This window comes from Gekko japonicus, unplaced genomic scaffold, assembly GCF_001447785.1.
Source record: "Gekko japonicus isolate JY-2015 unplaced genomic scaffold, Gekko_japonicus_V1.1 scaffold1268, whole genome shotgun sequence".
NCBI classification, from domain to species: domain Eukaryota; kingdom Metazoa; phylum Chordata; class Lepidosauria; order Squamata; family Gekkonidae; genus Gekko; species Gekko japonicus.
Genome location: NW_015174311.1, coordinates 387,872 through 399,627, shown reverse-complemented (window position 1 = coordinate 399,627; position 11,756 = coordinate 387,872). Strand labels below are relative to the sequence as shown.

The window sequence follows — 11,756 nt, the reverse complement described above, 5'->3', positions numbered from 1 at the left end:
TCCAAAACAACCTTCCTTTTATCTGCCTTCCAGATATCTTCAACTATATTTACTTAATTTATACCTCACCTTCCTCCACAATGAGGACCCAAAGAATCTTGTAATATTCTCTCTCCTCCATATTTATCCTCACAACCCTATAAGATTACGCTGAGAGTCTATGACTGTACCAAAGTCATCCAGGGAGCTTCCACAGCATAGTGGGGATTCCAACCTGTATCTCCCAGATCCTAGCCTGAAATTCTAACCAGTATACCATAGTAGCTTTCATAGGGTGGCTGCTGTTGAACAGTACCAAGCAGCTTGGCCTGTGTGAGTCATGCAAGTTGTGTGGTAACAAGTTGGCTTTGGTTGCTGGTAGGCCTGGCTTCTATGAGTCTTCTCTTTAAAGGCCAAAGCATCCCCAGAAAGGGCCCTGCATTTTTCTGACAGAAACTGAGGCATGAACACTGGCAATATTGTGTGGTTGCCTAGCATTGGCCACAGAGGATGTTCATTTCTTAAATATATAGGTGCTGCTTATGTTCTAACCCTCCCCCCCTCAAATTTCAGATTTCAACAAACCTGGGACTTTTTAAAGTTTGTGGAAAGATCTGTCTTGCCTGTTTATGGCTTCATTCTCTGGATTTAAGTATCCACAGATTTGTCCATGTTGAGAATTAGATATATCGATGACTTCTTCTATGGATACTATCAATATGTTCTTTTTTCTCTGTTAATTTTAGCATCTTGAAAGTGAACAACACCAAAACTTTGCACAGGGTTCTCACTATCAAGTTGTAGATGACATCATATCCCAGTTTCCTTGTGACTTCGTAGATTTAAGAGAGAATACACCAAAAACTAAAAGGTAAATAAAATCTAATATAAATAACACTGCAGTCAAATAATTTTGAAAATTTTAAAAGAAACCATGTCTTGTCAAATCACTCCCTGAAAACTAGTGGTTTAGTTTTCATTTTTTAAAGGCCATAAAATATCAGTATAAGGTTATTATGATAGTTTAAGTAGGTTCTCTGAATTCCCAGCTTTCATTTTTTTAAAAAAGTAAGGCTCTAGTGTTTTCCTCACAGGTATATAAGGGAAAATCCATATCTGCATGAGGGAGGGGGATTGAGAAAACTTTTTAAAATGAAAGCTGGGAATTTTTCCTCTGCTTGGGTGCATACACACCAAATAGTTTGTCACTTGGCTGTTCAGTAGGACTAATGGTGACTTGCTGCAAACAGCAGACTGGTAAACAAAGTTTTGGAATAAAGAAGTAATCTGTTTACATCTGATCTGTACTTCTTATGAGCAGTTTTATTTTTTTTTCTGTTGTGTTTGGAGATTTGTTTTGAATGTTTACTTTTGTACCTTTCTTAATATTAGGAGAAAATGTAGTGTTGGACAATTTGCTCCCCTTATTGGAACAAGCACAGATGAATTGAAAGACCGATTGATGAGGCAAGACATCCCATTGAGGTGGTATTCTAGGAAAAACATTACTATGCATATAATGAAAGAAGATTCTCCACGCACACAAGTATATCATAAATCTGCACAAATAAATTCTCCTACCTCTGAACCTGCCTGTTCTGTCAATTCTTGCCATACCATCTATTCTTTACAAGCAGCAAGAAAAATCAGTGGCAATACTGAAGGCAGTAAAAAGTCAAAATCTTCACATTTAACAGATGTTGCTTTATCTGCAAAGTTGGTACAACTGCCTGTCAAGAAAGAAAGTAAAGTATCCATGAGAACCTTGCCTGAAATTTATGAACACTGTAAGCCTATATCAAGACAAAATTTGGAGAGTTTTCCATCAACCCCATTACATTCTCGGATCCGAAAATCTCAGTTTAGTGAGGAGAACTATGCAACAAACCCAAAGCGAAAGTTGAACAATACAGTGCTTCTGCCAGCAAAATGTTTGAAGAAGATAAACCCAACAGTTGATAAAGATCTTGCTATCCTTGGTGTGGAGAGTAACTTTCCAAGAGAACTTTCAGTCCTTCTGGAGGCAGAACCCCTTCCACATAGTCTTCCTGCAAACAAAGAACCCACTGAGTTGACGGACAATAGCTCACCTTCCATAAAGCTTACAAGAAAAGTTAAAGCTTCCATAGAGAGGAATAAAGGAAATCTGAAACAAAATATAGAGTCATACTTAAAGAGGACTGATGAACCAACAATTCCAAAACAAGCAAGAAATGTACAGAGCTCATCAACACAAGCACTGTTAGAATTGTTTCAGACCAGTGAAGCAAATTCAGATTTTGGGGGGTTTTCAAGTATGACAGAGAACAAAGAGTCGAGTCTGATAAAAGATGCTTGGGAAGGCCAGAATACAGATGCTCTGTGGTCTTTGTTTTCTACTTCTGCCTCCTCGTCACCATTTATTGGATTTTAATGCTGCTCTATTTACAACCGTGAATTTTGAATAAACATGCAAAATGAAAAATTTTATTTGTGAAAACTTTGTTTTGATAATAAACTATATAGTGATTATTCTTGTATTAAGCCCTTATGTGCATATTATTCTAAGTGTTTGTATACTTTGTATACTGAGGAACAAAGAGAGAATATGTGCCTTTTTGAAAGAACTCTACATCTGAACTAAGCATTAGTAATATCCCTGTCCTGTGATGATTGGTCACTTCATTTGGCATATTTGAGGGACAGAAGGGGTAACGATTATAAAGGAGGTAGCTGAAAGTTACCAAACGGTTTGCAGAAAAGCACACTGATAAAGGATTGACCGTTTAGAAGACAGGGAAGAAGTTAAAGGAACAAGTAATTGGGATAGATTATTAACTGTATTCCATTTCATGGGATTCTCAGCCAACAAAAGAAAGCATCTTGATCTTCTTTCAGTCTCATTCGAGTCTCATTTTTACAGAGAGAGTACTGCAAATATAATCTTGCCACACTGTAAAACATCCAGTTCTTCTGGAGCAAACTCCACATTGTTATTAATTTAAGATGAGTATTAAACAGAGTATTGTAGTATTCACATGAACAACAGTTACTTAAAATTTTCAGAACGTTTGAGTCCAGTGGCATGTTTAAGACCACAAAGTTTTATTCTGGGTATAAGCTTTTGTGTGCATGCACACTTTGAAAGCTCATACCCAGAATAAAACTTTGTTGGTCTGAAAGGTGCCACTGGACTGAAATTTTGTTCTGCTGTTTCAGACCAACATGGCTACCCGCCCAAATTACATTTTCAGAACAAGTCCTAGGAGAGGTAATAGAAGAATATTCTATCCCTAGGCTCTGGAAGCTTGCCTGGGGTGAATGCTCAGAACATTGTCTTTTTATGTTTGGAGAATCTTTGATGAATTTATGTAGGCTGAAGATTTCAGTTTGGCAAATACTTCTACCAAAGAAAAGGACGTGGAGACAAACAGCCCCAGATAATAGGATTCAAACTAATCAGTGAAGCATTATGTGGGAAAACAAATAATATTTGTAAAGCACCAACAGTTAGGTGTGGTACATCAAACTAGTCATTAGGCACCATAAATACTTAATGATTACAATGTGGCATTCGCTGGCAGAGGATGTAGTGATGGTCACGGGAATAAATAGCTTTAAAATTGGATTAGATAGTACCTATTCTAAATTCCCATGGAGATTGGATGTATTTTACACATCCCTCCTCCTTGCAGACCATTCAAACGAGACCTCCACTGAAATGGCTAAATTCTGTGCTAAGGTTTTATTTATAAGGAAACAGATACCTCAATTCACCAACACCTAGCAAGTACAGCAAGGTTTTTCAGTTTTTAAACTTTTCTTTTAATATTTTCGCTTTTATGTTGTATGTACTAGACACAGACACTGTTATAATGTTTGATCTCTGGATCATAAATAAAGAATGATAGTTCAATGGAGGATAGATCTGAATCTATCATTGGCCTCTAGCCACAGTGACTGAGGGGAGCCTCCATGTTCAGAGGCACTAACCCTCTGAATCATAGAGCCAGGAGGCAACATCAGGGGAAGGTCTCAGCCTCTATGTCCTGTTGGCCCTTCAGAAAAACTGGTTGGCCACTGTGTGAGACGGGATGCTGGACTAGATGGACCACTGGTCTGATCCAGCAGGGCTCTTATATTCACAGTTGCTAGCCATAATTTGATAATCTAAAGCAGATATGGCACATGAGAAATGGAAAAAGGGAGAGCTGCAAAAAGTGAGATGGAGATGGGGAACAGAGAGGTTAGCAAATGTATACATTATTCTATTTAAGGAGTTACTTTGAAGTTAATTTATATATGAAATGATATAGTTATCAGGATTCAGGAAGGGAAGAGTCTTCAGTATAAAAAGTCAAGGGGGGCGGAGTATAAGAATGCAAGCTTACCCAGAATATCACCTTTCTTAAACTAATAATCTAGAAATTAAAGAAGCCCAATGTAATTCCTTCAATGGATGTATAGAAGTGCATACGTCTGTTTAGGATTGTACTAACAGTTGACTGAAAAGCATGTGGAAGACCATGAAGATGGAGAAAAAGAGGAGAGGTGGTCAGGCTGGCAGATGGGGCAACCATCTGGACAGATGAATAATACAACAGAGGCTGAAGGTGAGAAAGGGGATAGAAACATTGCTGCAATTGTATAGACACGAAACAAAGGGCAACAGCTGGAGTCATAGCTGTCTCAATAGGGCAAGGCATCTGCTGGACAACAGCACTCATTCCTCCTCAGTAGATCGAGACATATTGGGCCATGGAATTCCAAAGCAAGTTCATTGAAGGACGCTGCCTTCTGTCCTATGATACTAGAACTTGAGGGTCTGCAATGGAGTTGATGGGGAAATAGATTTTTTACTTTTTTACTCAAGTAATTAAATTATGGAATTCACTGCTAGAGGGTATAGTGATGGTCACAAGGATTGACAGCTTTAATGGAATTTGAGATTCATGGGGGACAGGCCCAATGATGGCTACTAGGCATAGTAATTAAAGGGAGCCTCCATAGTCAGAGGCACTAAAACTTTAAATGCCAGTGCTAGAAGAGAATATCAGGAAACCCTTGGTCTCTAATGCCCTGTTTTCTGCTTCCCTTCCCTGGGCAACTGATTAGCCACTGTATGAAACAGGATACTGGACCAGATGGACCACTGGTTTGATCCAGCAAGGCTGTTATGTTCTTAAAAGGGATTTGCTGAGGTAGACGGTAATGTATATGTCACAATTTCGACCAGTCCTTAGACAGCTAGGAATGTTTGTTTACAGAATACCAGCTGAATACTTAAGCATCTACATGCTTGTAATGTTTGTTTACTGATCTTCCAAAATATTCATTTTCAAAAAATATGGCTTTCTTACTTTACTCATTTTGAGCCCTGTATGGGCGTGGCAACTATAATAAAAGACAGTTGTCAGCAGTATTCTCTCTAAGCTGAGTTAGTGTGAGCTAGCTCACATAGGGTTCCCAAGTACCTACCTACGATCCGGTGGGGGACACATGCTTCCCCGCCGGAAGATTGCTTGGAACATCGAGTTTCCAGCCCCATTGCTAGAGCGTCGCCCAGCTATGTGCTGACGTCACATCTGGGCAACAGAATAGTGCAACACCTGTGTTTTCCCTGCAGGAATGGTCCCGTGAAGAACTATACATCCCCTGCCGAATTAAGGTAAGTACTTGGGAGCCCTGAGCTCACAGATTTTTAGTCTCTGGCTCACACATTTTTGTCTTAGCTCAGGAAGGATGGCTCCAGAGCAAACTAATTTACATAGTAGCCAAATCGCTTGGTCACAGCTTTAATGCCAGAATTTTTGCTCACAAGACTCCATCGCTTAGAGGGTGCATTGGTTGTCAGCTTTATAAGAATACTGCCTTATAATTCTATGTAGGAGTATAAAATGAGTCATATCTTTCTGGTGAGGTAAGATATCAGTATACGATATCTGCAAGGCAAGGCATTTTCCTATATTGTATTGTCTGCAGCTTGAAGTCTCGATTAGATGCCTTTTGATTAGATGCAAGGCAGACATGAAATTGAAACAAGTCAAATGATATGAAATAATGAACTGCTGCTTTATTTTGTATTCCATTTAAGAACCGGACAATTCTTGCTCAATTCTTGGATTTTAGCATTACTGTATAGAACAGAGATCTATTTTAAAAATTATTTTTAAAAACATATATGAGAGGCAAGCAAATTACCCATAGTTAGTAGACAAACACGATGACTGTGTAGATCTTACATTCCAGACTACATTAGTATACTGGTTTTCTTCTACAGAACAAAGTTTGAGTCCAGTGGCACCTTTAAGATCAGTAGAGTTTTATTCAAGGTATAAGTTTTCGTGTGCACACACAATTCTGAAGTGTTCTGCTGCTTCAGATCACCACGGTTACCCACCTGAAACTGATTTTCTTCTAGTGAGAGGAAGAGCTTGTGAAAATAGTTGGCTTAATAAGAGTGTTGTACTCAAAAGTAAAAATAATACATTAGAATTTTTTTCTGGAGCACTGAAATCTAGCCATTAAGTCTAACAAGCAGGTCTTGAGGATCTTATAAATAACAGGTACAAAGAGACGTTGGGCCATCTTGATTCATACATGGTACCTGCCACTAAAATGTACAAAAGTGTTCCTTGAGACCTCAACTTGAAACATATAGTCTAGAAATTAAACAATTTGTTCTGTGTAATTAACACTAGACTTTTAAGTAATAAGTTATTGTCCGTGTGTAACATTTGTGTAAACCTGAAAAATCTGGCTGTAGTGGGAAGAGTGAAGAATTTGGTCCACTGCAAATGTCCAGACAACTGGAATGGTCACTTTTGGTGTCTGGATATGAATGCCTTCATTGGTGGTGATTAGGCCAGCAAGTTCCTTAGATAAGAATGGTAGAAATGAAATCTGACCTACTCAGGGGTCATTTCGTAGAAAAAGAGCTAGGGGGACTCATTAGCATATGCCACACACCCTGACATCACCGGAAGTGTGTCCTCCCCACAGCCGGCGGCGACCTCCAGCGGGCACCAGCAGGGAGCTCCAGGCCCCGCCCTCCCGCACCTCACCCGGGGGGATGGTGTCCCCCCGCGTCCCCCCCCCAAATGACCCCTGGACCTACTACTGATAAATGGGATTGTCTGCTTTGCAGCTGTTTTTGAGATGACAGACATTGTAGGAAAAACCTTGCATCTCAAGGTGTCACAACTGGCCAGTTTTGCATATCATATATCAACGGTTTGAACTTTTTATACAGGTCTTGTAAAGTAATGGAAAAATGCAGTTTTGGAGTCTTGGGGCTCAAGGGATCCGTATGCTTCTACATATACAACATAGTTTTTGGGTTTCTGCTGCTGCTTTGTGTGCAGCAGAGATGGCTTGCAATGGTCCTCTAAATTCCTGGAATCATTTTTTGGGAGACAAGAGGAACTGAATTTTACATCTTGGCTGCCTTAAAGAACAAGCCAGTGGTTCTTTGAATCCTGAATATACGCTGTCATTGGTTACGAAATTTTTCAGAGGGCCATATATTACTACTAAAAGCATTTTATTTATTTATTTATTGTATTTCTACCCTGCCCTCCCCGCGAACAGGCTCAGGGCGGCTTACAAAGGGCACCATGTGCCTACAAGACAGTCAGTTTAACAAAATAAAGTGCTCACTAGTTTCAATCTCTCAATATAACAAGATGGTATCTCAAAAATGTTATAAAGCAACGATACTCCTTCACTAAGGAGGATAATGTCCCGTAGATGTTACTCGTCCCCATCCAGCATCTGTCACAGTTTGGTGTTCATAGGGCCATCCTCTTACCCCATTGGTACCAATATCATTAATGGTGGTAGTAGTGGCAGCTCCTACTCAAAAGCCTGGTGGAAGAGCTCCATCTTGCAGTCCCTGCAGAACTGCGAGAACAGGTCTCTGACTTGTGCTATCTAGGACTTGTGTACATAGTTGAGGATGTGCTTACAACCATTTGAAAACTTATATAACCACTTAGTAACTTAATTTGCTTCTGATTATTACATCTTTGAGAATAGTTTGTATTAAGTGCTGTCAAATTGCTTCCAGTTTACAGTAACCCCATGAATTAATGACCTCCAAAATGTTCCATCATTCATAGCCTAGCTCAGGTCTTGCAAACTGAAGGCCACAGGTTCCTTTATGGAGTCACTAGGAAAAAGGCCCGTTGTGGAAATAAATACAACGGCCTCTAGAAAGAGGCTCTGGGTGCGTGTCCCGGCCTTGGACACTCAGTGTCAATTTGCTGTGGTGACCTCAGCAGGGTATAATGACACTGAGTCCACCATATTATCCAGAGGAACTGATCTCTGCCACCTAAAGAACAGTTGTAATTTTGAGTGATCTCCAGCCCTCACCTGGAGATTGGCAATGATGGTTCCCCAGAAGAGAATAGTTGGTTTGGAGGGAGGAGTCTATGGCTTTGTACCTGTCAGAGGTCCCACGCCTCCTGAAAACTCACCCTCTCCAGGCTCCATCCCTCACATCTCCAGGAATTTCCCACCTGCAGTTGGCAACCCTATCTCCTTCCCAGCCAATCATCAACTTACCTTTATTTCCCCCTCACTCTTCAGCTTTCCACCCCCCACACACCTACAGCCTCTCCCGTGCTCTGAAGCCCTGACTGCTACATCACATTGGCTGTCATACAGGGGCCACCTCAGCAGCATATAAGGATACAGAGGCCACCATTTTCTCCAGGGGAACTGATCTCTGCCATCTGGAAGCAGTTGTAATTCTGAGAGATCTCCAGCCCTCACCTGGAGATTGGACAAATTTTACCTCAGAACAGAAAACTGTTTAGAATGTTAGAGGCAAAAGCCAATCAAGTTGCATATGCAAACGACCTCTGTGTTCCGAGGCAAAGGCCAATGAGGCTGCATATGCAAATAACTTCTGTGTTCTGACTGGCTATGGGGGGGTGGGGAGGAACAGCAAAATGTTTAGAAAGTTGGAGGCAGGACTCAGGCAAAGCAGCCAGTGGATAGGGAGACCCTCTGAATGACAGATCAGAGAGCGAATTGATTTTGGAGCGCGTGGAATGTTCTAGAAAAGTGCCACCACCATTCGGTTTTTATTTATAAGGGAGATTCCAGCTCCTATTGGGAAAAGAAGCTCTTTTCCTGCTGCCTTCAACTTTTCCTTGCATTGGTGTCTTTTCAAGTGAGTCTTGTCTTTCCATCATGTGACGGAAGTTTGATAGTCTCTGTTTAGTCATTTTAGAGTTCAGGCTTGAATAGTTCAGGTTCATCTAAAGAACTAATTGTGAAAATTGATGTGAAATTTGATTGGTTTGTTGTACTTTCAGCAGAAACCACCTGGCACATCTGTACAAGTTTCTGTGCTGTGTAATTACTACAGTAGTAAAAAGTTATCGGACTGCAAGAAAATTTAAAGGATCCTTGGAAGGCCACATATTCAACTCCAGGATTTCAGAATATGATGATACATTCTGGTAATGTGGGAGCTTGTGGGCTCTCCGAAGAATTTGCTTCAGTCTAATAATAGAGCTGCTGTTACAAGTGAGTAAAACTTGATGGACAACTGTCAAGACAGCAAGGCTTTCTCATGAGTCGACAGGAGTCTTGAGCACATATAAACCAACAGTTAGGGTTTAAAATCAGATATTTATTTAAAACAAAACTCAGAAGGAATAACACAAAATTCAGCAACAAAACACTTCAGGGAGTACAAAGGAAAATAAATAACACTAACTTAAAGTACCTGATTTTATAGACGTAGTTCTCAGGAGGCACAGCAATCAATCAGGATGAGGAACATGGCATTGTGTCAAAGTCTGCAAATGTGACAACCATGCAGGAACTCCCAGAATCCCCCTAGGCTAACTTTCCCCCAGCTGAGGTGCCAAGATATACTTTTCCCCTTAACACACCAGCTGCCTCATTTTACAATCAGACCGGCTCTTGCAATAGAGTTAATTGGTAACTCTGCCTGTCCTTGAGATCAACACACTAATGGCAACAAACTGAAACAACTGCACCTAGAAAAGGCTAACAAGTTGTCATGCTAATTAACCCTTCATGGGCGCTTTTGCTTCACAACAACTGTCATGACCCATCTCTATTATTCTACAATCTAGTTGTTTTGTACTCTCCTGAATGGTGCTTACGTGCATATCAGTTTCTTTATACTATCCCTACCAGTCTTTATGGAAAATGACTCTGCCATGAGTTACTTGCAAATGTTAACATACTATAAAAGGTGAAGGAGAGCCATTCTAAAGCTGAAAATTCATGGTAGCCCATGTAGCTTGGACATTCAATTTATAAATGCAAAATCTCACTTCATTCAGGAGCCTAAGCATGCTATTGCTATATTCTTAGTGACATGGTGGCTTTGTTCAGTTTTACAAATTCATAAATTCAAATACGTTCAGGTATTTTTATGTGCTTTCCCTAGATATGTTAAGAGCTTTACGTGCATGGAAGGACTTAAACAAAAGGTTCAAGCTTATTCCAATGTGCAAATGCATTCTGTTTACAAATTTAACAAGAAGAATGCCTACTACTAGAGAGAGTCTTTATTGCCGCCTAGTAATAAGAGTACAGGGCTTCTGACAAAGTGGGTTCTACCCCCTGAAAGTTTAAGCCATAATAAACTGAACTAAACATGCCGGCAGCCAGGGTTTATCCATTAGAAAAAGTCCACGCAAGATAAGCATCCTTTTAATCTTTATCAGGACCAAATAAAAATAACGAAACAATCCCTACTGCTAGTTCTTGCATCTCACCACATTTGGGTGTGTGTGTGTGTGTGTTAATTTTTTTAAAGTAAAAGTCTTGCTTGTAGGAGACATTGCATGTAGGAGATACTGCAATCTCTAGCACTGCTTAACACAAAGCCACATTCTTTCTTCTCCCCCCCCACCCTTTTCTTGCTCCTGCTATTTGTCCTGCAACGAATCCCAGTGTGTGCTGTAGCCAGATTCAAATAACTGCTAGCTTTTGAAACTCCAAAAGGGAAGTGGTCATTTTCTGATGATAATTTGAAGCCGAGATTGCAGTGGCAAACACTTAATTAGAGAAGAACTTTCTGGATAATCATTTAAAAAAGGGGAGAGAGATAATAAGAGTCTTTAAGATGCCACAAGGCTCCTGTTTATTATTTTACCACAGCCAGAAGAGGTGTTTTAGAATTTGGCCAACCTAGGGCCGGAGTCCGACATTAGGAGCATTGACTCTGCCAAGTTTATTTCCCGAAAATCTTGTTTGTCTCTAAGGGGCTACTGGACTCAAATCTAGCTGTCCGACTTTAGGTGTTGACCAGAACATACCCCAGAGTAACACACCTCGAGTGCTCCTCATTCCATACACCCTCCCAACAGCCCATTTGCTTGCTTGCTGTCTTGGTAGTCGTTTTCTAACCAGACCCCTAGCGCCTGCGTAGATTATGAGAGGTGCGAGCTTGGAAGACCCTCGGCAGAACTTTGATAACTACATTTCCCAGCTTCCCCGTCTTGGCTTCCTTCTCCAAAGCTAGGGTTTTTTGTTTTTTTTTGCGGGGGGGTTGGGGGGGGAGAGCCTGGCCTGGCTATTGATACCTCGGCTGTAGGGCTGGGAGCATGTGGATGAGGCGAGGGGGGCGGAGCTTGTGGTCTCTGAGCCACAGCCAAGCGCCCAGTGCAGTAAACGCTCTGGAAGCGGAGAGGGGAGGCAGTCGAAGACAATGCAGCACTGAGGCGGCGGCGGCGGCAATCATGATGCGTGACTGCCGCTAGGAGAGGCAGGAGCCTTCCTCGCCACCATGCAAGCCTGCCTGT

General features: G+C 41.0%; 1 protein-coding gene across 1 annotated transcript in view; it reads left to right on the top strand.

Annotated features, from left to right (window-relative positions):
* DBF4 (DBF4 zinc finger) overlaps positions 1–2,426 on the top strand; it is a 40,912-nt gene extending 38,486 nt beyond the window's left edge. The window contains exons 12-13 of the mRNA XM_015424137.1: positions 726–850; positions 1,372–2,426. Of these exons, the coding sequence (XP_015279623.1) occupies positions 726–850; positions 1,372–2,392 (1,146 nt within the window). The 3' untranslated portion in view covers positions 2,393–2,426. The remainder of the gene's footprint in view (positions 1–725; positions 851–1,371) is intronic.
* Positions 2,427–11,756: the final 9,330 nt, after the last annotated feature.